At 45.3% G+C, this 25,384-nt stretch overlaps 1 protein-coding gene and 1 pseudogene across 1 annotated transcript; one reads left to right on the top strand and one right to left on the bottom strand.

Moving 5' to 3' along the window:
• The first annotated feature begins 17,595 nt into the window (after positions 1-17,595).
• On the top strand, positions 17,596-20,504 carry LOC119361852 (heat shock protein 83). The gene is made up of 3 exons (XM_037627006.1): positions 17,596-17,875; positions 18,023-18,164; positions 18,414-20,504. Exons 1-3 carry the CDS (start codon positions 17,723-17,725, stop codon positions 20,249-20,251), a joined length of 2,133 nt encoding a protein of 710 aa, XP_037482903.1. The 5' UTR covers positions 17,596-17,722; the 3' UTR covers positions 20,252-20,504.
• An 882-nt stretch (positions 20,505-21,386) lies between these two features.
• Positions 21,387-22,916, bottom strand: LOC119361853 (annotated as a pseudogene).
• Between the last annotated feature and the right edge of the window lie 2,468 nt (positions 22,917-25,384).

The following is a 25,384-nucleotide window of genomic DNA, read 5'->3' as shown; positions in this document are numbered from 1 at the left end:
GCCCCCGACCGTCGCCTCGCCGTCGCCGTCGCCCCGCTGTGAGCTCTCCCCCTCTAACCCCTCTCCCTCGCCCCCGGCGGCCACCATGGGCGCCGCCCCTCCCCGAGCCCATACACACACACAAGCATGATGAACACACACACACACACACACACGTACATATGTATGAATTAATGCATGTATATATTAGTATATACGTATTATGTATGTTTAATTAGTTTAGATTATTATTTTTTCACTATTATATATGTATGAATGCATGTTAGATGGATATAATTAGTGTTTAATTAGTATGGATTTTTTTTATATAATATTGTTTTTCAGCTTTTTAATGGATGTATAGAAGTTGTGTTTTCTGTTTTTAGTGTTAGATGCTTAATTAGTATGAAATAGTATATAGATTTTTGACATATGCAATGATAGCATAATTAGTGTTATATAGAAATGTTAGAAATTTTAGTTATCAAAATCCAATCATTAAAAAAATGTTACTTTTTGCGGGCATATAGCTAGTATTTGTTCTCGACGATGCCCGGCCCACATCCTCGCCGTCGACCCGTCCGCGACGACGTCCGGCTGACCCATGTCTGGGACTGGGCTCCGCCGGGCTGGCACTGGAAGGTGCTGCCTGGAGGGGCGCGCCGCTTGATGAGGAACCCGGCCCGGGTCCCGTCGTCGACTCTGATCTCGTTTGGTGGCGTTCGCGTGTGCCAGTTTCGGTGCGGAGTGACCCGGCCCCGCCGGAGGTGGTACGTCGCCGTGTCAGGGAGGAGGACAAGCACGTCCATCGCTACATGGTTGCGTTAGAAGGCGACAGGTTCTCCAATACCTGGCAGTTTCTTCAGGGATCTCACTTCAGCTATGATCCTGTGAGGGTTCCTTCTCTTTGGGTGTCCACCGCCCGCGCCGCAGGAACCGCGAGTGTCCTAGATTCTTCTGTAGTATTCGATCTTTAATTAGCTACCTAGCCAGTGATGTACTATTTAATATTATATATTATTCGAGATGATATATTCGAGATTATATCTATTATTCTAGACAATGTATTCGAGATTATATCTATTATTCGAGACGATGTAATTTGAATACTAAATTGTTTTATATTTCTTTTGATTAGTTAAATAAAAGCTATGGCATACAATACCGACAGAGAGGGAGAACAGACCATGTTCGATATGATACGCGGGCCAGATGATGATCAGAATGGAGAAGAAGATTATGACGGCTCCGAATTTCTAAACAACACCGGAGAGGGTGATATGATATTCAATCGCGACGACCGAATTGATGAAGTCATGAACTACGATTATGACGATGACGAAGAACATGTTGATCCTGAAACAACAAAGACCAGCGAGGTATATTTATATAAGCAGACATCTGGTGATCATCACATGTTTTAAATGACTTGAAGATATATTAACGAATCAATCTTTGTTCTTTCAGCCATCTGGATCGAGCAAATCTTCAGGCAAAAGGACGAAACGAGGCCCGAACAAAAAGTTGAAGGAGGGCGTAAAGTACAATATCGAGGCAGTCAGACCTAATGGCGAACCATTAGCGCCTAAGAAGATTGCGGACAAGTTCGTTCGTCAGTGCGGAGTTCTTGTGAAGGACCAACTCCCGATCAAACTTCAAGAATGGAGAGAGCCAGCAAAGCCACGTCCAGATGTTACTTTTGTCGACAAGAATCAAAAAGATCTGCTTTGGGATACTCTCATGGAACATTTCACCCTACCAGATCATTTCACAAAAGCAGATGTGCAAAAAGTCAAGGACGCTGCTCTTAGGAAGATGGCAGTTGCATTCAAGAACCACAAGAATCGTGAATGGGACAAGTACGTCAAGGGAGGAAGGAAGACTCTAGTATTCGAGGGAACACTAGAGAACCAACGTGCTCATTGGGACGATTTCGTGAAATTCAAGGATTCGGAATTAGCTAAGGAACGGTCGAGAATAAACAAGAAGAATACCGAAAAAAAGGATAAGTTCCATAAGCTGGGGCCAGGTGGCTATGCGGTGGCAATGCCTAAGTGGGATAAGTCTGATAAAGAGATGGAGGATGCAGGTGTCACTCCGGTTACTAAGAGCTGGCCCCCCAGGTGCAGGACTTGGTTCTATGCGCATGGGGGGGAGTTGGACCCGAAGATAGGCAATGTTTCGACGAAGGCAAGTCTGAAGGGAGCCGACGATGCGATACTTGTTGCAATAGAAGAGGCACGATCGGGGGTGTTCCAGCCCAACAGAGAGAATGACGAGCTTACGTGTGCCCTGGGAAATCCTGAACACCCGGGAAGAACACGAGGCAAGGGCGCTATTCCATGGTATGAGGGGTTTTCAGACTGGAACACCGACTACAGAACCCGTGCGAGAAAGAAGATTGTGGAGGAGAAGAAGAGGAAGATGGAGGAGGAGCAGAGGAAGCGGGACTATGAACGCCTTCAAGGCCTAGAAGCAAGTCAAGCGGAATTGACAGTCAAATTCCAGCGGCAGCAGGAGCAGATCGACTCACTTACCCAGCAAAGGGGGTCTCAACAGCTGCAGCAGCTAGCGGATGATCCAGCATTGGATAGCACCGCGCCATCCATGCCGAGAAGCAGCGTGGGTTCCGCCCCGGACGATACAATGCTGGGTAGATACCCCGTGGATGACATCACGGAGAACACTAACTGCGAGCTACACGTCAAAATAACGAACATATCCATGAAGGTGGAGGACGCCGTTGCTTTTACAAATCCCCCCGAGGCAACCTTCCATTGCAACTCGATTCTAGCGGGCTATGCTTGTGTCTTGGTTGATGAGGTGGTGGACCCACCATATTCGGAGCTACAGCTTGACATTCCTGGAGGTGACGACGAGCGCTTTCTCGGAGAGGCCAAACATCGTATCGTCCTATGGAAAAAAGGATTGCATCATCTTTCGAAGGCCACCGACACCGCGTCAGCCGACTCCTCATCGAAGTCCGCCACCGAGTCAGCAGACTCCCGCTCCTGCAAGTCCACCAAGTCCGGCAAAGTGTCAGGCCACTCCTCCTCCAAGTCCGGCAAAGTGTCAGGACACTCCTCCTCCTCCAAGTCCGCCACAGCGTCAGACGTCCACTCCTCCTCCAAGTCCGGCACAACCTCAGGCCACTCCTCCAAGTCCGGCACAGCTTCAGGCCACTCCTCCTCATCCAACTTAGCCCCGTCAGCCGTCTTCGCCGCCTCAGCAATCGCAGAAGAGACACCCCGCAGCTATGGTGCGTAGCGGTACGAGTCGAGGTAGTACAGGAAGTACAGGTGGAGGCAAGCGATATAAATATGGTCCAAGCCTCACACCTCTTCCGCAGAGGCCTTATGACAAGTCCGAGGAGGAAAACGCAGCCATATCGAAGGCCGAGGTGGAAGCCTATTTTGCACCGAAACCGCCACCGCCGCCAAGGGAGAAAGTGCCTGAGGAAATGATTGACCACTTCATTCGTATGGCTCAACCACCAGCTCCCAAGCCTGTTGACACAGACTATGAGCGCCACATCAGGAAGTTAAATCGAGCACGTCTACGTAAGGAGGCGAGCTCGGGATCGAGCAAACAACAAGCAGCTGTCAAAAAATGCGGGAAAACCATTCCCCAGCTGGGAGAACAGGCGGCGCAATCAATCCCCTCGCTTGTTGTGCCAACAACACATGATAGTACGCGCGCCCAATATTATTGTGGGCAAACAGTTTACGTTCCCGAGGTGGGCAATGTGGTAATAACCAAGGACCATATAATGCAGGCTGAAGTTCTCAACATCACTGTTGGATAACTCCTCGAGATCGAGCCCATGCCTGTGCTTAGAGAGGATGAAATAAAACGGAAATATGTCCGGGGCCAACCTTTGGTCGAGCCAGACAAGGTCAAGAACCTCCCAATGAGAATGTATGAATTGCATCAATGGTACATGAACATTACCAAGATTTCAGATCGATTGTCCCTCATGGTGAATGTAAGGAGGAGCATTACTTCCATGAGAAAGCTCTGTCCGTTGAGTATTTTGAACTGTTTCAGTTATACAATCAAGACGCACTCGACAAATCTATCGTCAGTTGCTATTGTCTGTAAGTGATTTCTTTCTGTAATTTAAGTCTCAAGCTAGCTGTAGTGATCCTTTTGATCAATCATTACCTGTAATTATCCTCACTATATTCTTTTCTGTGGTATTATGCATGATGAAGATGTATGAAATGAGAAAAGGTGGACGCTTTGGCATTGGGTTCATTGACCCAAACACCATTAATGAATACACATGGCGGATAAATCCACATCATCAAAAGGACGTAGAGGACAACATGCTAGAGTTCTTGAAGCGCCTCAAATACAATGAAGATATACTACTTCCTTACAACTTCTAGTGAGTCGCACTGTCTTGTACTACAAATTCTCTGTTTTTGCCTACTATCTAGCTACATGTTTTTGCTTATATATGCCCGCTTAATTAAGATATGCAAATGTGTGTGCATGCAGATTTCACTGGGTCTTGTGTATCATTAAAGTTGACGCCGGACCAGTTGAAATACTGGACTCACTACTCAAAGTTAAAACTGACTATAACATTTTGTTTGGGATAGTCAACAGGTAATTTCAATCATTATTAATTATATATCTCGGTCTATTTAGTTCGTCATTTCATGATATGAACTATTTAATAACCCCTTTATTCATTTTCTTTGTCGGCGGGCAGGGCTTGGGCAAGGTTCATCAGCGTCACGGATGGCGAATGGAAAAAAAAGCTTCAATGGTTTCGACCCAAGGTAAGTAATTAAGTAGTACTAGCTAGCTAGCTAGCTGCCATCTCTTTAATTATCATGCTTGATTAATTATTATCTGATCAAATTCCATTCTCGTAAAGGCCCTGAAGCAGGCGCAGGGGACTGATCTGTGTGCATTCTGCGTTTGCAAGAACATTCGCATGATGGCATCCGAAAGGAGCAGATCTCAAAGACAGGAATGGGTACGCTTGTCAGAACACTATTCACAATTTTTACACCATTATTGATATCTAGTCACACAACTAATACACATGCATATTGATCTCCTTCTTAACAGTTCAGAGAGGTGCGGGAGAAGCTCCTAGAAACGGAGCGCGTAGAAGCACTTCAATAGGAAATAGCGAGATTTTTGCTCGACCAAGTCATAAATCCGAAAGGAGAATACTATTACCCGCTACCGCCCCCATGAAAACCACTTCCAATTGTCATCGTGCTCCGAAGGCACCAATTAGGCTAATGCCACTGGCTCCGAAGGCAACATGCATATGTAGGAGAAATTGTATATAGCTATACATGTGTGTATGTGTGAATTAATTAATATGGTGGTTTGTGAGACATTGATGATATATATATGCATAATTGGTTCTACTAGAAATTCTATTATATATATATATGCATAACGTGTACAATGTGTAGTATCATAAAATACCAGCAAACGAAAAAGAATTAAAATGGAAACACAAAATTAAATGAAAAAGAAATCATAAAACTAAACCCCCCCCCCAAACCTTATAGTACCGGTTGGTATTACCAACCGGTACTAAAGGGCTCCAGGCCTCCGGAGCTGGCTCGTGCCACGTGGTTGCCCTTTAGCACCGGTTCGTGCTAAACCGGTACTAAAGGGGGGGGGGCCTTTAGTGCCCACACTTTAGTGCCGGTTATGGAACCGGCACTAAAGGGCCTTACGAACCAGTGCTATTGCCCGGTTCTGCACTAGTGTGAGAGAGCGACAACAGTCATGAACATGCATTAAAATTAATTCACACCGGGCACAAGCATGAGTAGGATATAATCCACCATGAACATAAATATCATGAAGGCTATGTTGATTTGTTTCAATTACATGCGTGAACATGTGCCAAGTCGAGTCACTCAATTCATTCAAAGGAGGATACCATCCCATCATACCACATCATAATCATTCTAGTAGCATGTTGGCACGCAAGGTAAACCATTATAACTCATAGCTAATCAAGCATGGCACAAGCAACTATAATCTCTAAATGTCATTGCAAATATGTTTACTTCATAACAAGTTAAATCAGGAACGATGAACTCATCATATTTACAAAAACAAGAGAGGTCGAGTTCATACCGGCTTCTCTCATCTCAATTAGTCCATCATATATCGTCATTATTGCCTTTCACTTGCACGACCGAATAATGTGTATAATAATAATAGTGCACGTGCATTGGACTAAGCTGGAATCTGCAAGCATTCAACCCAAGAGAAAAGACAAAGTAATATGGGCTCTAAGTTAAATAAACAATCATGCATATGAGAGCCACTAAACATTTTCAATATGGTCTTCTACTCTCAACCCCCAAAGGAAAGAAAAGAAAATAAAACTATTTACACGGGAAAGCTCCCAACAAGTAAGAAGAAGAACGAGAAATCTTTTTGGGTTTTCATTTTAATTTCTACTACAAGCATTGAAATTAAACTAACTAATTTTTTTTGGTTTTTCTTAAGGTTTATCAAACTCACAAGAAGAAAGGTAGAAAAAAAATTAAACTAGCATGAATAATACAATGAAAAAGTATGAGCACCGACAACTAGAATAGTGTGTGAATATGAATTTAAAGTCAGTGAGAAATACGTACTCTCCCAAGCTTAGGCTTTTGGCCTAAGTTGGTCTATTGCCAAGGACCACGGCTACTCTCCCCGGTGTACTGAGAGGTGTAATGAGGATACCACTAGCTGGCCATCTCCGGGTCCCACTGGTAGGATGATGCACAGTAAGGATCCAGTGCAAGTTCCGGCTCAGGCTCAGGTTCTGGAGTGGATGCTTGGCCTTGATGAGCGTATACTGCTTCCGGCGTGACAAGAAAATTATCTGCAATCAAATCAAATAACAGAGTGATGTCTACTACACAACCTTCTTCTTGTAGACGTTGTTGGGCCTGCAAGTGCACAGGTTTGTAGGACAGTAGCAAATTTCTCTCAAGTGGATGACCTAAGGTTTATCAATCCATAGGAGGCGTAGGAGGAAGATAGTCTCTCTCAAGCAACCCTGCAACCAAATAACAAAGAGTCTCTTGTGTCCCCAACACACCCAATACAATGGTAAATTGTATAGGTGCACTAGTTCGGCGAAGAGATGAAGATACAAGTGCAAAATAGATAGTAGATATAGGTTTTTGTAATCTGAAATTATAAAAAACAACAAGGTAGTGAGCGATAAAAGTGAGCGTAAACGGTATTGCAATGATAGGAAACAAGGCCTAGGGTTCATACTTTCACTAGTGCAAGTTCTCTCAACAATAATAACATAGATAGATCATATAAAAGGCCATCAACATGCAATAAAGAGTCACTCCAAAGCCAGTAATAGCGGAGAACAAACGTAGAGATTATGGTAGGGTACGAAACCACCTCAAAGTTATTCTTTCGGATCGATCTATAAAAGAGTTCGTACCACAACAACACCTTAAGACACAAATCAACAAAAACCCTAATGTCACCTAGATACTCCATTGTCACCTCAAGTATCCGTGGGCATGATTATATGATATGCATCACACAATCTCAGATTCATCCAACCAACACAAAGTACTTCAAAGAGTGCCCCAAAGTTTCTACCGGAGAGTCAAGAACGTGTGCCAACCCCTATGCATAGGTTCATGGGCGGAACCCGCAAGTTGGTCACCAAAACATACATCAAGTGGCACATGATATCCCATTGTCACCACAGATAAGCATGGCAAGACATACATCAAGTGTTCTCATAAAAGATTCAATCCGATAAGATAACTTCAAAGGGGAAACTCAATTCATCACAAGAGAGTAGAGGGGGAGAAACATCATAAGATCCAACTATAATAGCAAATCTCGGGATACATCAAGATCGTGCCATAGAGGGAACACGAGAGAGAACACGAGAGAGAGATCAAACACATAGCTACTGGTACATACCCTCAGCCCCGAGGGTGAACTACTCCCTCCTCGTCATGGAGAGCGCCGAGATGATGAAGATGGCCACCGGTGATGGGTTCCCCCCTCCGGCAGGGTGCCGGAACGGGCTCCCGAAAGGTTTTTGGTAGCTATAGAGGCTTGCGGCGGCGGAACTCCAGATCTATCTTCTCCCTGGCTGTTTTTAGGGTACGTGGGACTATATAGGTGAAAGAAGTCGGTCGGGAGGTGCTCGAGGGGCCCATGAGACAGGGGGCGTGCCCTACAGGGGGGGCGCGCCCTCCTATCTCGTGGAGTCCTCGAGTATCTTCTGACTTGAACTTCACGTCTCCAGGATGATATTCTTTCAAAAAAACATGTTATCGAAGGTTTCATTCCGTTTGGACTCCGTTTGATATTCCTTTTCTTCGAAATACTGAAACAGGCAATAAAACAGCAATATGGGCTGGGTCTCCGGTTAATAGGTTAGTCCCAAAAGTGATATAAAAGTGTATAAGAAAGCACATAATCATTCAAAACAGATAATATAATAGCATGGAACAATCAAAAATTATAGATACGTTGGAGACGTATCACAGAGGTGCAGGCAAAATAATAGTCTCATTGTGTTTCTTATTAAATCTCAGGTTATACAAGAGCATCTTATCTTTGTTGTCAACAATGTACTCATGTGCTACCATGCTCTCGTAATCTAGAATGTAAGGAGGCAATTTTTTCTCCTCTTTCTCATGGTGCCTAATAGGTATCTCAAAATGTCTAACAAGACGTGAAGCATAGATACCTCAAAATCGGGCCTTTTGTACGATTCAGGCTTAGCCGTTTAGCAATGACGGCACCCATACTAAAACTATTATCTTCAAACAAGGCATGATGAAGAATGATAATATCAGGAACATTGAAGTTTCCACTATTTCCACGACCAATCAAGCATCTGCTAGCAAATATGGCAAAGTAGCGTAAAACAGGAAAGTGTATGCTAGAGATTCTCGCATCGGAACCCTTCTTTAGATCCCCTACAGTGATAATGTTAACAAAGCCATCCACATCTTTACGATGTGGTTCCTCTAATTTCCATTCGAAGGGTATCCTACATACCGCGCAAAAATTACGTAAAGACATTTCCCTGAATTCATCATATAAATGAAATGATACTGAAGGCGGTGACTTCTTAGGATAATAATAAAAGTTTTATACGAAGGTATTGGTGAGTAAGAGATACTGATCGATCCGGTCGTGGAGGAAATCGTTGAGGCCTGCATTCTCGATCAAAGAATAAAAATCTTCATAAATTCTAGCTTCTCTTAAGAAATTATCGCATGGCCATTCACACGGCCATACTTCCACTATGCGAGGAAGATTATACTTGGCCTTTTCCTTCTCTTTAGCTTGTTTTTCCTGAGAGCCTTGGCTAGAAGAGCCCCTCAAAAGTCTCCTTAACATTTTCTGAAAATTTCTGAAATTTTAGTAACTTCAAAATAAAAGTGAATAAAACTAAACAAGATTGGTAGCAACTACTCCTACAAGTGCCTAGAGCCTATGGCCCAGTTCTTTTGCCAGAATCCGACCCCTACCCAGCTTCTCCCAAAATCTTTCAGCCCTATTTGTTTTAAAATCCTATCTGATTAGGCCCTAACTAGATAGGATTGTAAAACAAATGAGGCTCAAAGATTCTGGGAGAAGCTGGGTAGGGGTCGGATTCTGGGAGAATCCCCAGATTCTGGCAAAAGAACTGGGCCTATATCATGCATTAGAATTACTTGGGACCTCATAAATTTAACATGCAAGCTCAAGAACATGGTCACCTATGCAGTAAAAATTTGCAATGAATAAAGCACTAGAACAAAAACTAATTGGATTAATGGAGGAGTCACATACCAAGCAACAATCTCCCAAAGCAGTTTTGTGAATGGAGCTTTGAGCAAGGAGATCGAAAATCGCAGCAAAATAAGCTAGAACTCGTGCTTGAGATGGATGAGGATTTTTTTGGGAAGAAGATAGAGTGTGTGTGTGTGTGTGCTGGCATAAGTGGAGGGGGCCACTAGGGGCCCACGAGACAGGGGGGCGCGCCCAGGGAAGGTGGGCGCGCCCTCCACTCTCGTGGTCTGGTGCTTGCCCCTCCTGCAGTGATTTCAGTGCCTAAAATCCTCAAATATTCCATAAAAATCATACTAAATTTGCAGGGCATTTGGAGCACTTTTAGTTTTGGGATATTTTTTATTGCACGGATAATTCAGGAAACAGACGGATAATACTATTTTTGCTTTATTTATTCTAAATAACAGAAAGTAAAAGGAGGGTATAGAAGGTTGTGCCTTCTAGTTTCATCCATATCATGATCATCAAAATGGATCCACTAACAAGGTTGATCAACTCTTGTTAACAAACTCATTCCGAATAGCACGGAACCGGAGAAAATTCGAATAACACTAAGTTACCTCAACGGGGATATGAACATCCCCAATAATAAGAATATCATATTTTTTCTTGACAATGGGAAGAGGAAATTCAAAATCTCCAATAATGATAGTTGGACTTTTTCCAATAGAATTGATGCTATGAATTTGAGATTGTTTCCTCGAAAAGTGTACCGGATGCTCATTACCATTAATATGAAAAGTGACATTGCCTCTGTTGCAATCAATAACAACCCCTGCAGTATTTAAAAAGGGTCTACCAAGGATAATCTACATACTATCGTCCTCGGGAATATCAAGAATAACAAAGTCCGTTAAGATAGTGACATTTGCAACCACAGCAGGCATATCCTCACAAATACTGACAGATATGACAGTTGATTTATCAGCCATTTGCAAATATATTTCAGTAGGTGTCAACTTATTCAATTCAAGTCTACGATATAAAGAGAGAGGCATAACATTAACACCGGCTCCAAGATCACATAAAGCAGTTCTAACATAATTTCTTTAATTGGAGCATGGTATAGTTGGTACCCCCGGATCTCCAAGTTTCTTTGGTATTCCACCCTTAAAAGTGTAATTAGCAAGCATGGTGGAAATTTCAGCTTCCGGTATCTTTCTTTTGTTTGTAATGATATCCTTCATATATTTAGCATAAGGGTTTACTTTAAGCATATCAGTTAAGCGCATACGTAAGAAGATAGGTCTAATCATTTCAGCGAAGCGCTCAAAATCCTCATCATCCTTTGTCTTGAATGGTTTAGGAGGAAAGGGCATGGGTTTCTGAACCCATGGTTCTCTTTATCTACCGTGCTTCCTAGCAAAAAAATCTCTCTTATCATAATGTTGATTCTTTGATTGTGGGTTATCAAGATCAACAGCAGGTTCAACCTCTACTTCATTGTTTTTGCTAGGTTGAGCATCATCATGAACATTATCATTAACATTATCACTAGGTTCATGTTCATCACCTGATTGTGTTTCAGTATCAGAAACAGAGATATCATTAGGATTCTCAGGTGTGTCTATAACAGGTTCACTAGAAGCATGCAAAATTCTATCGTTTTTCTTCTTCTTCTTTTTAGAAGAACTAGGTGCCTCTAAATTGTTTCTCTGAGAATCTTGTTCGATTCTCTTAGGGTGGCCTTCAGGATACAAAGGTTCCTGAGTCATTCTACCAGTTCTAGTAGCCACTCTAACAGCAAAGTCAGGTTTATTATTTAATTCATCAAGCAAATCATTTTGAGCCTTAAGTAATTGCTCAGCTTGACTAGCAACCATAGAAGCATATTTGCTAATGAGTTTAAGTTCACCTTTAGCTCTAGCCATATGATTGCTCACGCGTCCTATCTCGAAAGCGTTATTCTTTAATTCTCTACCAACATAAGCAAATAAACTTTCTTGTCTAGCCATAAAGTCATCAAATTCATCTAAGCATGGGCTATGAAATTTAGTAGAGGGAATTTCAACTTTATCATATCTATAGAGAGAATTTACCTTTACTACATGTGTCGGGTTATCAAGACAATGTGGTTCTTCAACAGGTGGTATATTAAGACCATGTATTTCTTCAATAGGTGGTAAATTCTTAACATCTTCAGCTTTTATATCTTTTTATTTCATTGATTTCTTTGCCTCTTGCATATCTTCAGGACTGAGAAATAAAACACCTCTCTTCTTTGGAGTGGGTTTGGGAATAGGCTCAGGAGTTGGCTCAATTGGTTCAGGAATTGCCTCAGGAAGAGTCCAATTATTTTCATTAGTCAACATATTATTCAATAGTAATTCAGCTTCGTCGACTGTTCTTTGCCTGAAAACACAACCAGCACAACTATCCAAGTAGTCCTTGGAAGCATCGGTTAGTCCATTATAGAAGATATCAAGTATTTCATTTTTCTTAAGAGGATGGTCAGGCAAAGCATTAAGTAATCGGAGAAGCCTCCCCCAAGCTTGTGGGAGACTCTCTTCTTCGATTTGCACAAAATTATATATTCCCCGCAAGGCAGCTTGTTTCTTATGAGCAGGGAAATATTTAGCAGAGAAGTAATAAATCATATCCTGGGGACTACGCACACAACCAGGAGCAAGAGAATTATACCAAGTCTTAGCATCACCCTTTAATAAGAAAGGAAATATCTTAAGGATGTAATAATAGTGAGATTTATCATCATTAGTAAACAGGGTGGCTATATCATTCAACTTGGTAAGGTGTGCCACAACAGTTTCAGATTCAAGGCCATAAAAAGGATCAGATTCAACCAAAGTAATAATCTCAGGATCAACAGAGAATTCATAATCCTTATCAGTAACACAGATATGTGAAGTAGCAAAAGCAGGGTCAGGTTTCATTCTAGCATTAAGAGATTGCTGCTTCCATTTAGCTAATAACTTTTTAAGATCATATCTATCTCTACAAGCAAAGATAGCTCTAGCAGCTTCCTCTTCCATAACATAACCCTCAGGAACAACAGGTAATTCATAATCAGGGGAGAACTTTCATCATCACTATCATCAATAATAGCATCTTCAATAATTTCATTCTCTCTAGCCCTAGCAAGTTGTTCACCAAGAAATTCACCTAATGGCACGGTAGTATCACGCACAGAAGTAGTTTCACAATAAGTATCATGCATAGCAGAAGTGGCATCATCAATAACATGCGACATATCAGAATTCATAGCCATAGCAGGTTTAGGTGTCGCAAACTTACTAATAACGGAAGGAGAATCTAGTGCAGAGCTAGATGGCAGTTCCTTACCTCCCCTCGTAGTTGAGGGCAAAATCTTGGTTCTTTCATCTTTCAAGTTCCTCATAGTGATCAACAGATATAAATCCCAAGTGACTCAGGGAATAGAGCTATGCTCCCCGGCAACGGCGCTAGAAATTAGTCTTGATAACCCACAAGTGTAGGGGATCGCAACAGCTTTCGAGGGTAAAGTATTCAACCCAAATTTATTGATTGGACACAAGGGAAGCCAAAGAATATTATTGAGTATTAGCAGTTAAGTTGTCAATTCAACCACACCTGGATAACTTAGTATCTGCAGCAAAGTATTTAATAGCAAGGTAGTATGATAATAAATGCAACAGTAGCAAAAGTGATGTTTTGGGGTTTTGTAGTGATTGTAACAATAGCAACATAAAAGTAAATAAGCGAAGCACAAGATGTGAAAAGCTCGTAGGCATTGGATCAGTGATGGATAATTATGTCGGATGCGATTCATCATGTAATAGCTATAACATAGGATGACACAGAACTAGCTCCAATTCATCAATATAATGTAGGCATGTATTCCGTATATAGTCATACGTGCTTATGGAAAAGAACTGCATGACATCTTTTGTCCTACCCTCCCGTGGCAGCGGGGCCCTAGTGGAAACTAAGGGATATTAAGGCCTCCTTTTAATAGAGAATCGGAACAAAGCATTAGCACTTAGTGAATACATGAACTCCTCAAACTACGGTCATCACCGAGAAGTATCCCGATTATTGTCACTTCGGGGTTGTCGGATCATAACACATAATAGGTGACTATAGACTTGCAAGATAGGATCAAGAACACACATATATTCATGAAAACATAATAGGTTCAGATCTGAAATCATGGCATTCGGGCACTAGTGACAAGCATTAAGCATAGCAAAGTCATAGCAACATCAATCTCAGAACATAGTGGATACTAGGGATCAAACCCTAACAAAACTAACTTGATTACATGGTAAATCTCATCCAACCCATCACCGTCCAGCAAGCCTACGATGGAATTACTCACGCACGGCGGTGAGCATCATGAAATTGGTGATGGAGGATGGTTGATGATGATGACGGCGACGAATCCCCCTCTCCGGAGCCCCGAACGGACTCCAGATTAGCCCTCCCGAGAGAGATTAGGGCTTGACGGCGGCTCCGTATCATAAAACGTGATGAAACTTTCTCTCCTTGATTTTTTTTCTCCCCGAGACGGAATATATGGAGTTGGAGTTGAGGCCGGTGGAGGTCCAGGGGGCCCACGAGATAGGAGGCCGCGCCCTAGGGGGGCGCCCCCCTGTCTCGTGGACAGGCTGTGGGCCCCCTGGCATTAATTTTTCGCCAAAATTCTTATTAATTCCAAAAAGTGCCTGTGTGGATTTTCAGGACATTCCGAGAACTTTTCTTTTCTACACATAAAACAACATCATGGTAGTTCTGCTGAAAACAGCGTCAGTCCGGGTTAGTTTCATTCAAATCATGCAAGTTAGAGTCCAAAACAAGGGCAAAAGTGCTTGGAAAAGAAGATACGTTGGAGACGTATTAGTGCCCAGGATCATATGCTCCCGCTCAGATTTTTTTTTCAAAATAAATACTAAAAAATTCAAAAAAATCCAATTTTTTTTGGGTGGTAGATAATTTGATGCGTGAAGTCTGCTCTAAGTTTCAACTCATTTGAACATTTTGGCAGCTCTCGGCAAAAAAGATAAATCGAGTCAGAACAGTGCGTGAACAGTAAACATTTTTACGGACCCCGATTTTTTTTTTTGCCGAGAGCTGCTCAGATGTTTAAATGAGTTGAAATTTGGTGCGAACCTCACGCATTAAATTATCTACCACCCAAACAATTAGTATTTTTTGAATTTTTTTAGCATTTGTTTTGAATTTTTTTTCTGAGAGGGGATGCAAATGAGCCTGGGAGCAGAAACTCCGCGTCCCCAGAAAACCAGCTTCTCATCGTGGCTTCTTGCTCCAGCCAGCGATTCCAATCTTGTTCGGCTCTGATTCCAGCTTCTCTCAGTGTTGTAGCCTACCTGGGCGAGTTGTGGCCTGTTCGGGCGTGTTGGGCCAGCTGGAGGCAGCCCATGTCGAGGCCAAAGGTGAGGTGGACTTCTGCGAGTTGAGCACGACTTCAATGGCGTCGGTGCTTAGGTCATGGTCTTGTGGTTGCCCCCTTCGGGCAGTGTTGACGAGAACCGGTCGGGATTGGCCTCAAACGGCTCGATCTATCGCCGGGAAGGAGCGCCGGCCAGGGACTGAGCGGCGGCGCACGCGGTGGCGGGGGCGCGAGGCGGTGGTAGGGTTAGCAACTAGAGCGGAAGGACTAGAGGAGATGTCGCTCATAGGTTTTTGGGGAGGGGAACGAATCAGTAAGTTAGGCGGCGGCATACCAGCGTAATTTGGGCAAACTCCAGCTTTCAGTTTCGGTGGAGCTGGGCCAACGCTGCTCTACGTTTTTGCACTACCATCGGGCCTAGGTTCGAGAAGTCAGCTTCTCGGAGCCCCTACGTTGGCCCGATTTTATTTGTGAAGTTTGTGAAGCTTGGAGCTAGATGACTTCAGAACAGGCCCGTAGAGACCCTTGCAGGTGATCGCACAATTTTGCACTCTCCAGCCCAGTACCACCTGAGCAATGTCTGTCCGGGCTTGGGCCGGGTCTACCTGAGCAATGTTTGCCTCGGGCTTGGGCCAGCAACCCTTGTCACTCATGAATCGCACAGTAGACAGGGTCATCTTTGTTCCTGCCGGTCATAGTAGAAGCATAGTTTCCTATTTGGCAGGCAGGTCGCCCGTGAGCGACCCAGAGTGCACCCCCTTTAGCGAGATCGATCAGCATTTGGGCCGGCCCAATTTAGGTGTATTCCTCATTGGGTTTGGGAAGGTTAGCTGGTTTTTTGGGGTTTTTTTTCTTTGTTTTTTGTTTTGTTTTTTTATTTCTGTTTGTTTTTACTTTTATGTTTCTTGTTCTTTTTTCCTTTTTGGTTCCTCTTCTTTTACTATTTTCTTCTTCTTTATCATGAACATCTTTCAAATCTCTGAACATTTTTTGGGAATCTTGAACATTTGTTTTGAAATCATGAGCATATTTTCAAATTCTTTAAGATTTCTTTTCAAATCATAAACATTTTTTCAAATTCCTAAACATTGTTTACTAATTGACGAACATTTTTTTAAAATTGTGAACATTCTTTTGAATTCATGAACTTTTTTACAAATTCGTGAATGTTTTTTTGAAGTTGCAAACATTTTTTTGAACTCAGAAATATTCTTTGAATCAGCGAACGTTTTCTGAAATTTGGGTACACTTTTTGAAAACCATGAACACTTTTTTGTTTGATGAACATTTTTTTTTCAAATGCATGAACATTTTTCTGAGTTCATGAATAGTTTTTGAATTGGTGAATAGTTTTGAACCAACGAAGTATTATTGAAATGTGGGAACAATTTTTGAAATTCATGAACATTTAAAAAAATATATGAACACTAGTTCACATTTTTATTGAAATTGATTAACAACAACACGAACATTTTTTAAAAATTCACGAACACTAATTCGTGTTTTTATTGAAATTGATGAACAACAAGACGAACATTTGTTAAAAAATTCACGAATACTAATTCGTGTTTTTATTGAAATTGACGAACAACAAGACGAACATTTTTTTTAAAAAAATTGACGAACACTGATTCGTCTTTTTTTAAAAAAAATTGATGAACATCACAAACAATAATTTACAAAGGTGTTGACGTAAAAAATGTTCATGTCATCATTATTAAAAATGTTCATATTGTCTTGAAGAATGTATTTAAATGGTGTGTTAAAAATGTTCACCGTCGACTTATAATGCGTTCATCATGTCTTCAACTTTTTTGTTTGTGAATTTAAGTAATGCTTGTCATGTATGAAAACATGTTTACCGCGTATTAGAATGGTCCGCATGCACTTAGAAAATGCATCTCTTATGTTTAACAGGAGTTACCCGTGTACTTTACAAGATGTTCACGGAGAAAACAGAGAGAAATGAAGGAATTCCCAATAGAAACGCGAGCTCATTTGCCGAGTTCTCTTTGACATTGTGCTCTCCGCGTCCAAAAGCGCCCTGCCTTCTCAACGCCCGGGCGTCCATCCAACCATTTTTATTTCTGAGGGCCAATGGTGGTTTTTGATGGTGTCGAACTTGAGCGAGCACCCACACAATCTCGATTTGCTTTCTGGTTGGGGCATTCATTCCTGGGCCGGGCCATACGCGGGCGGTGGAGGCGTGCGCACAAGCGAGATATAGCTTCCCGTTTCTTCTGAGGCCCATTGTACTATGTAGGTGCAGGTAGAAGCTTCGGGACACCGCCGCTAGGCCAGGCCGCGCACCAACGGAGCCCCAAGAACCTTCGGGAACCCCCGCGAATGCGCCGCCCGCAATCCGTGGAAGGCGCCAGAGCACCTGCGAAGGCCCCGATCGATCCCACCTCCGGGGTATAAATCCTCCCGCGCGCCACCTGTTCGTCAATCTGTCTGACTGTCCCCAAATCTCTTCTCTCAGCGCGACAAGCGAGCACCGCAGCGAGCGAATCACCACCGCATTGCACGCAGCGAGGAACCCACCCGCCCCCAACCCAATCAATCTTCCGGCGAGAGGCCATGGCGACGGACGTGCAGATGGGCGGCGGCGCGGCGGAGGCGGAGACGTTCGCGTTCCAGGCGGAGATCAACCAGCTGCTCTCGCTCATCATCAACACCTTCTACTCCAACAAGGAGATCTTCCTCCGCGAGCTCATCTCCAACTCATCTGATGTACGTTCCTCTCTTCCTTCCTTCCTTCCTCCTCTGTTCCATCTGCTTCTCTCTCTGCCTTGTTTGCTCGTTCGTCGTCAGAGTCAGAGATGATTGATTGGTTGCTTGATTTGCTCACACGCGAATGATGCTCTGCTTGGCTTGCAGGCGCTTGACAAGATCCGGTTCGAGAGCCTGACGGACAAGAGCAAGCTGGACGCGCAGCCGGAGCTCTTCATCCGCCTCGTCCCCGACAAGGCCACCAAGACGCTCTCCATCATCGACAGCGGCGTCGGCATGACAAAGTCAGGTATCTATCTATCTTTACTCTCTCAATCATGGATGACAGCTGAATTTCCTACATGTGCCATCGTAGGACTCCCTGAATGTCTGAATTTCTAGTAGAGAATTAATTCAGGGTTTCAGACTGAATATTCGTTTTGCCTACTAGATTTCGGACTGAGCTCCCTTCACATGGGCGGGCGCTGAATTTTGACGTGCAACCGTTGCTGAATCCCTGTACGCCTGAATTTCTGACGGGAACCAAAATTGTTTGCAGACCTTGTGAACAACCTGGGCACCATCGCGCGCTCCGGCACCAAAGAGTTCATGGAGGCGCTGCAGGCGGGCGCGGACGTGAGCATGATCGGCCAGTTCGGGGTCGGCTTCTACTCGGCCTACCTCGTCGCCGACAAGGTCGTGGTCACCACCAAGCACAACGACGACGAGCAGTACGTGTGGGAGTCGCAGGCCGGCGGCTCCTTCACCGTCACCCTCGACACGGAGGGTGAGCGGCTCGGCCGGGGCACCAAGATCACGCTCTTCCTCAAGGACGACCAGCTCGAGTACCTGGAGGAGCGCCGCCTCAAGGACCTCGTCAAGAAGCACTCGGAGTTCATCAGCTACCCCATCTACCTCTGGACCGAGAAGACCACCGAGAAGGAGATCAGCGACGACGAAGACGATGATTCTGCAGAAAAGAAGGAGGGCGAGGTCGAGGAGGTCGACGACGACTCCGAAAAGAAAGACGAGAAGAAGAAGAAGAAGGTGAAGGAGGTGAGCCACGAGTGGGCGCAGATCAACAAGCAGAAGCCCATCTGGCTGCGCAAGCCGGAGGAGATCAGCAAGGAGGAGTACGCGTCCTTCTACAAGAGCATCACCAACGACTGGGAGGATCACCTGGCCGTGAAGCACTTCTCGGTGGAGGGGCAGCTGGAGTTCAAGGCGGTGCTCTTCGTGCCCCGCCGCGCCCCCTTCGACCTCTTCGACACCCGCAAGAAGATGAACAACATCAAGCTCTACGTGCGCCGCGTCTTCATCATGGACAACTGCGAGGAGCTCATCCCGGAGTGGCTGGGCTTCGTCAAGGGCGTCGTCGACTCGGACGACCTCCCCCTCAACATCTCCCGCGAGACGCTGCAGCAGAACAAGATCCTCAAGGTCATCCGCAAGAACCTCGTCAAGAAGTGCATCGAGCTCTTCTTCGAGATCGCGGAAAATAAGGAGGACTACGCAAAGTTCTACGAGGCATTCTCCAAGAACCTCAAGCTGGGCGTGCACGAGGACTCGCAGAACCGCGCCAAGCTCGCCGACCTGCTCCGGTATCACTCGACAAAGAGCGGCGACGAGCTCACCAGCCTCAAGGACTACGTCACCCGGATGAAGGAGGGGCAGAAGGACATCTACTACATCACCGGCGAGAGCCGCAAGGCCGTGGAGAACTCGCCCTTCCTGGAGCGCCTCAAGAAGCGCGGCTACGAGGTGCTCTTCATGGTGGACGCCATCGACGAGTACGCCGTCGGGCAGCTCAAGGAGTACGACGGCAAGAAGCTGGTGTCCGCCACCAAGGAGGGGCTCAAGCTCGACGAGGAAACCGAAGAAGAGAAGAAGCGCAGGGAAGAAAAAAAGGCGGCGTTCGAGGGCCTCTGCAAGACCATCAAGGACATCCTGGGCGACAAGGTGGAGAAGGTGGTCGTATCCGACCGCATCGTGGACTCGCCGTGCTGCCTGGTGACCGGCGAGTACGGGTGGACGGCCAACATGGAGCGGATCATGAAGGCGCAGGCGCTGCGGGACAGCAGCATGGGCGCATACATGTCCTCCAAGAAGACGATGGAGATCAACCCGGAGAACGGCATCATGGAGGAGCTCCGCAAGCGCGCTGACGCCGACAGGAACGACAAGAGCGTCAAGGACCTGGTGATGCTGCTCTTCGAGACGGCGCTGCTCACCTCCGGGTTCAGCCTGGACGACCCCAACACCTTCGCCGCCAGGATCCACCGCATGCTCAAGCTCGGGCTCAACATCGATGACCAGGATGCCGAGGAGGAGGACGCCGACATGCCCGCGCTGGAGGAGGAGGGCGGCGAGGAGAGCAAGATGGAGGAGGTGGACTGAAGAAGAATCTCATTTCATTCCAACCAGGAGGAGAAGAAGATGAGCGGTGTCGTGTGTGTCCATGGGTGAGTGAGAGTGAGTCCTAGGGGTCGCTGCGTGTCCATGTGAAGTGAGTCTGGTAGTCAGTGTCGTTCTTGTTTGAGTGTGTCTTTTGGCGATGTATGATATCAGAGAGTCTGTTCCCAGAGAAAGAGACGGGTTTGAGTCTGAAACTTTTGTGCTCTGAGTAACTTTTGTGTGTCAGTGTCGTTCTTGATTGAGTCTCTTCGTGTTTTTTTGGGGGTTTTAAGTCTGAAAAATGCTTTGCCTTCTTTTCCGATGCTTTGGAACCGCCTCTGATAAAATTTGGTGTTAGTCTGAAGAAAGTTTTTGTGCGTTGTATGTTAGCGCCTTCTACATTGAATTTGTTTCTGAAAGGGAGAATTGTGTCTGATCTGAAGAAGATGATAATTTGGTCTGAAACACTCTTCCTTGGTGAGATGTCAACACTGTGTTTCAAATTTACGGTGAGATGTCAAACACCGTGTTTCAAATTTACGGTGAGATGTGAGCACTGAAAGCCGTGATTACTTGACCTGCCTGCGTTTCAAATTTACGATTACTTAACCTGCCTTTCATCCAACTCGGATCTAAATTTACTGACACGCCGCTCCATTAACAACAAGCTTCACGCCCGAAGATGCATTTTGCGTTTCATCTATCTGCGCGTGGTCGAATTCTGAAGAAAAAGGGGAGAGTTTTAAGATGTTTTGTCCGAGTGTTGATCAATGTCGCTTTATACGTGTCACTTGAAGCATAATTGGTTTGGTGCCAAAAATTGGCATATGCCAGGCTAATTGACGGTCACCGAGTTGCCTTGTTAATATTTGACAAGTCTTGACATTGCCAACATTTGGCTAGAACTTAGTTGGTCCAAGTCTAACACCTCGGATATGAGAAGTGAAACTGGTACGAATGTGAAATGAACTAAATCTGCCTTAGTTGATCAAATTCAGACTTTGGGATGTGATCTTCTTCAAATTCGGAGATACTAAAGGTGTACTACTGACACGCCCTTCACATAATATTCTTGATTGCTGAACCGCTGTAAAGCCTAAAGAAAGTTTTTGTGTTCCTCTGTGGATGCCTGCCTGCCTGGACTGAAAAAGTTTATTTCTGCAAGCAGCGAGGAGCTGCTCCAACCGTAACCGCATGCTACAGTCACTGCATGCGACAGTCAAGATCATATGCAATCTTGCTGTCATTTCATTTATTTTGCTCATAAAGTACTTACCAAGATTATTTATTTATGCGTGATCACATCCACACATGCATAGATCAAGGACCCATAGTCTCACTATCTCACTGCGCCGCGAGCCCAATGTTGAACGACAATTGGTTGTAGCAGTCGAGGTTATTCCCGTAGCCGATGCCGAAGATGTCGCAATAGCGCTTGTAGAACCCGATCCGGTCGGCCACCTTGTCGTTCTGCCCCTTGCCGCATTCGATCCCGCCGTTGATGACGTTGGTGATGACACCATACCCGGGCACCCGTCCGGCCGCGCTATCCCTTTCCCGTCGGAGTCCACGGCCCCGTGATCACGTCATGGCACGACGGCTTGTTGGACTGCGTCGTCATCCAGAACCATATCGCTGTCTTGAACGCCACCGTCGGGTCCGTAGCCACCAGGTCCGGGTTGTTCAGCAGGTCCACCCCGATCGCGCGGCCCGCCGGTCCGTAGTTGTAGTTGCTGGATCAATCCATCATGAAACAAAACAGGTCATTAAAGACACTACATTTTTCACATTTTTTTTACCAAAATCCAAACAATATCATATGAAAATATACTTTATCATTGATCTAATTAAGCTGACGGTACTATCACAGATGTTGGTAATTTTTCATGTACACTTGGTTGAAGCTCGGAAAATTTTGAGTTAGGAAAGAACTACATGAAGAGAGTTTTGTGGTTGCTTACTGGGTGAGCTGGATGGGGCCGCGGCCATAGTACTGCTTGCCGGGTGCGCACGGCCAGTCGGCGCTCTGGTCGCAGTAGCTCGGCGGCGAGCCCTGCTCCTGCTTGAAGCAGTAGCCCCATGAGAAGGGGCCGTCGGGCGCGGTGGGCCACCCGCCGGTGGTCTCGTGAGAGGTCTGGCCGAAGAAGGCCGCCACCTCCCGCTTCCGCGTGTCCAGGTCCCCGGTGGTGCCGAAGGCCGGGAACGCGCCGGCGGCGGCCAAGAAGGCGTCGTAGGTGTAGAACCCGCGGGCCAGGCACGCCGCGTCGTTGCGATGGAGCAGGAACCGCTCGAAGAGGTCCCTGGACACGATGGACGCCACCCCGCTGCCGCCTCCGCCGCCGCAGCCACTGCACTGGCTCTGGCAGCGGGGGCCGCAGTAGTCGGAGGTGGTGCCGCAGAACCCGAACTGGCTGCAGCACAGGCAGTCGGCGCACCTGGCGCCGCCGGCTTGCGAGCCGCACTGCTCGGCCGTGGCCGGCGCAACCGCGGCCGCCGCCAGGACGACGGCCAGGATGGCCGTCGCACACCGCGCTCTCAGCGTGGACATGGCTGGATGAATGAGCCGAGGCGCCGAGTGCCGCCATTTTATGGAACAATTTAAGCCTGCACTAGTCTCGGCCGTTGAATTCTGGAGCGCGGCGGCTGGCCAGAAGAAGCTTCGCCTGTCATGCATCCTCTTCATGATTGCGAAGAATTTTCGTCGTCCCTATCCTCTTCATCACTGCACTGCACTGCACTGCACATGACCACCCTCATAACTTGTTGAAATAGACCATTGATAAGTTAGTTAATGCTTGATGAAGACGCAGACGGGGTTGGTGTAGCTACCAAGACAGGACAACAAGATTATCCTGTTACTAGAAAACAATATTATGCAAGCATTCTTGGGGCTTTGCTTGTTCTCGGTCTGTGATTGTGAATTACAGAAATCCCAGTCGACCGATTATAACCGTTAGATTGAGTTTAAGTACTGATGAGCGATAATCCTTGTTCCCCGCAAAAAAAAAGTGATAATCCTTGTTTTGCTTTTTTCCACCGCCGACTAAATCAATCTCTCTTCTGAGGTATGCGTGCGGCCTGTCTATGCAAATTACAGACTCATAGCATGCATATTGGCAAAATTGTGCCGGCTGCTTTATTTTCGTTGAGAAATTTTTTTAGGTGAAACTAGGGTTTATTCATTGTTCAAAACCAAAGGAATACAAATGATATCTGGGGGATCCCTAGCCACAAATGGCGACCTATAGGGAGTGATGAAGCAAACTTAGCAACAACATGTGCTTCATAATTTGCCTCCCTATTCTCAAAACGAAAACTGCACTTAACAAACTCACTCCGTTTGGAAGCAATGTTTTTGTAAAACCTTAGTATTCCGATACTACAGTTTTTTATACCAACGACAATGAATACTGTAGTTTATGAAAACAACAATTCTTTAAAGTATTGTGGAAACAATGGCATGTTTGGCAATCAAAGTATACATCGTTGTCATAGGCCACCACAAAGACGAGGCCTTTGTTGTGTTTCTCAGTTTTTTAAAAAGAGGTCCCAACCTCTTTTTTTAATACTGCAAAAATACTACAGTTTTGTGGATACTGCAGTTTATAATACTGCAATTTTAACTAGAGCCAAACACCTCAAAGTATTTAAAACCATAGTATTTTAAAATACTGTAGTATTTTTGAAATACTTCAAAAAAACTTTGCAACCAAACACAGCCTTAATCTCTTCCAGAACAGGTGCATAAGAGGTCAACGCTGTTTTGTTGATGTTTGTGACTACCTCCAAACAGTCCGACGCTATGATCACTTGTGAAAGGTTAAGATCCGCTGCCAACGCAAGCGCTTCATTGCAAGCAAGAGCTTCCAGACTTGGTACATCCACGAGACCGTCAACCACCATCGCCGACGCTCTCAGGTATTGTCCATTCTTATTCCTACATATGGCCGCCGCAACGCCTCTGTCGCCTCGGCGAGCAAGCCCTGCATCAGCATTAAGTTTTGCCGCATCATCCTCAGGGGAATCCACTGTCTAACTTTCACTGATGTTCCTGAAGCTGTCGTCCTTGGTCTAATGGCAGCAGCTATTTCCAGGTCCTCCAGATATCGATTGATAAACCCCATGGTTGAGAGTGGACTCTGGAATTCATTATCATGGATTGCTCGCCTTCTTGCCCACCATATGGACCACATGGTAATGAGAATCCGAGCTAAGTCCTGTTGGTTCATAGACTGGAATAACTAGAAGAGCCACACCCTCGCATCATCACTGGTATTTGATAGAACATGTTCCAGTATGGTTTCATCGCTCAACGCCCAAACACAGCGGGCCATACGGTATCAACTGCCGAGTTACAGATGGAGCTCACCGGGGAGGTCGCCGTGTTCCTCTTGTGTCTCACAAATTCTGTAGGCAGCGACATTTGGGCAAGGTCTCCACACAAAAACTCTGACCTTCGACGGTATTTTTACTTTCCACAGCTGTGTCCAGGACTTTTTATCTGCAGAAATATTCGAGTGACCAGCACGATGTTCCAACCAATCCTCCCGCTGATGCTTGATTGCACTAATCATTCTGTATGCCGAGCGGACAGAGAACAACCCGCGTTTTTCATAGTGCCATGCCCAAAAATCTGGCTGTACACGCGTGCTAAGTGGTATGTTGAGGATCACTTCGACATCCGGGGCAATAGGGCACTCTTGAAGGGTTTGTCTGTTCCATGTTCTTGTAGCTTGATCAATCAACTCAGCTACTGCTTGGGGTGGGTTTTCTGATCGTGCACACAACAGCCTTAATTTGAAGTCACGTGGTAACCAGTTATCATGCCAAATACTCGTCGATGTGCCCGATCCAATGCACTTTATCAGACCCAAAGAGAGAATATCCCTTCCCTCCAAGATTGATCGCCACACTTGTGACGGATGGGAGCCGCCTTCCGCTTCCAGAATACTGCAATGAGGATAATATCGAGCCTTGAGAATCCTTGCACTTAGCGAGCCTGGATCTTGGAGAAGCCTCCATGCCTGTCTCGCCAGCAAGGCTAGATTGAGCAACTAAATATCACGGAAGCCCATACCACCCATATGGTTAGGTTTACACATAGTTTGCCAAGAGACCCATGCTGGTTTCCTTTGC

This window comes from Triticum dicoccoides, chromosome 2B (assembly GCF_002162155.2).
Source record: "Triticum dicoccoides isolate Atlit2015 ecotype Zavitan chromosome 2B, WEW_v2.0, whole genome shotgun sequence".
Taxonomy (NCBI): domain Eukaryota; kingdom Viridiplantae; phylum Streptophyta; class Magnoliopsida; order Poales; family Poaceae; genus Triticum; species Triticum dicoccoides.
This window is presented reverse-complemented; position numbering and strand designations above follow the sequence as displayed.

Excerpts from the sequence above, each read along its gene's own strand:
- LOC119361852 (XM_037627006.1), top strand. The coding sequence starts at position 17,723 with ATGGCGACGGACGTGCAGATGGGCGGCGGCGCGGCGGAGGCGGAGACG. Across the intron at positions 17,876-18,022 it reads TCATCTCCAACTCATCTGAT|GCGCTTGACAAGATCCGGTT; the intron begins GTACGTTCCTCT and ends CTTGGCTTGCAG. Across the intron at positions 18,165-18,413 it reads CGTCGGCATGACAAAGTCAG|ACCTTGTGAACAACCTGGGC; the intron begins GTATCTATCTAT and ends AATTGTTTGCAG.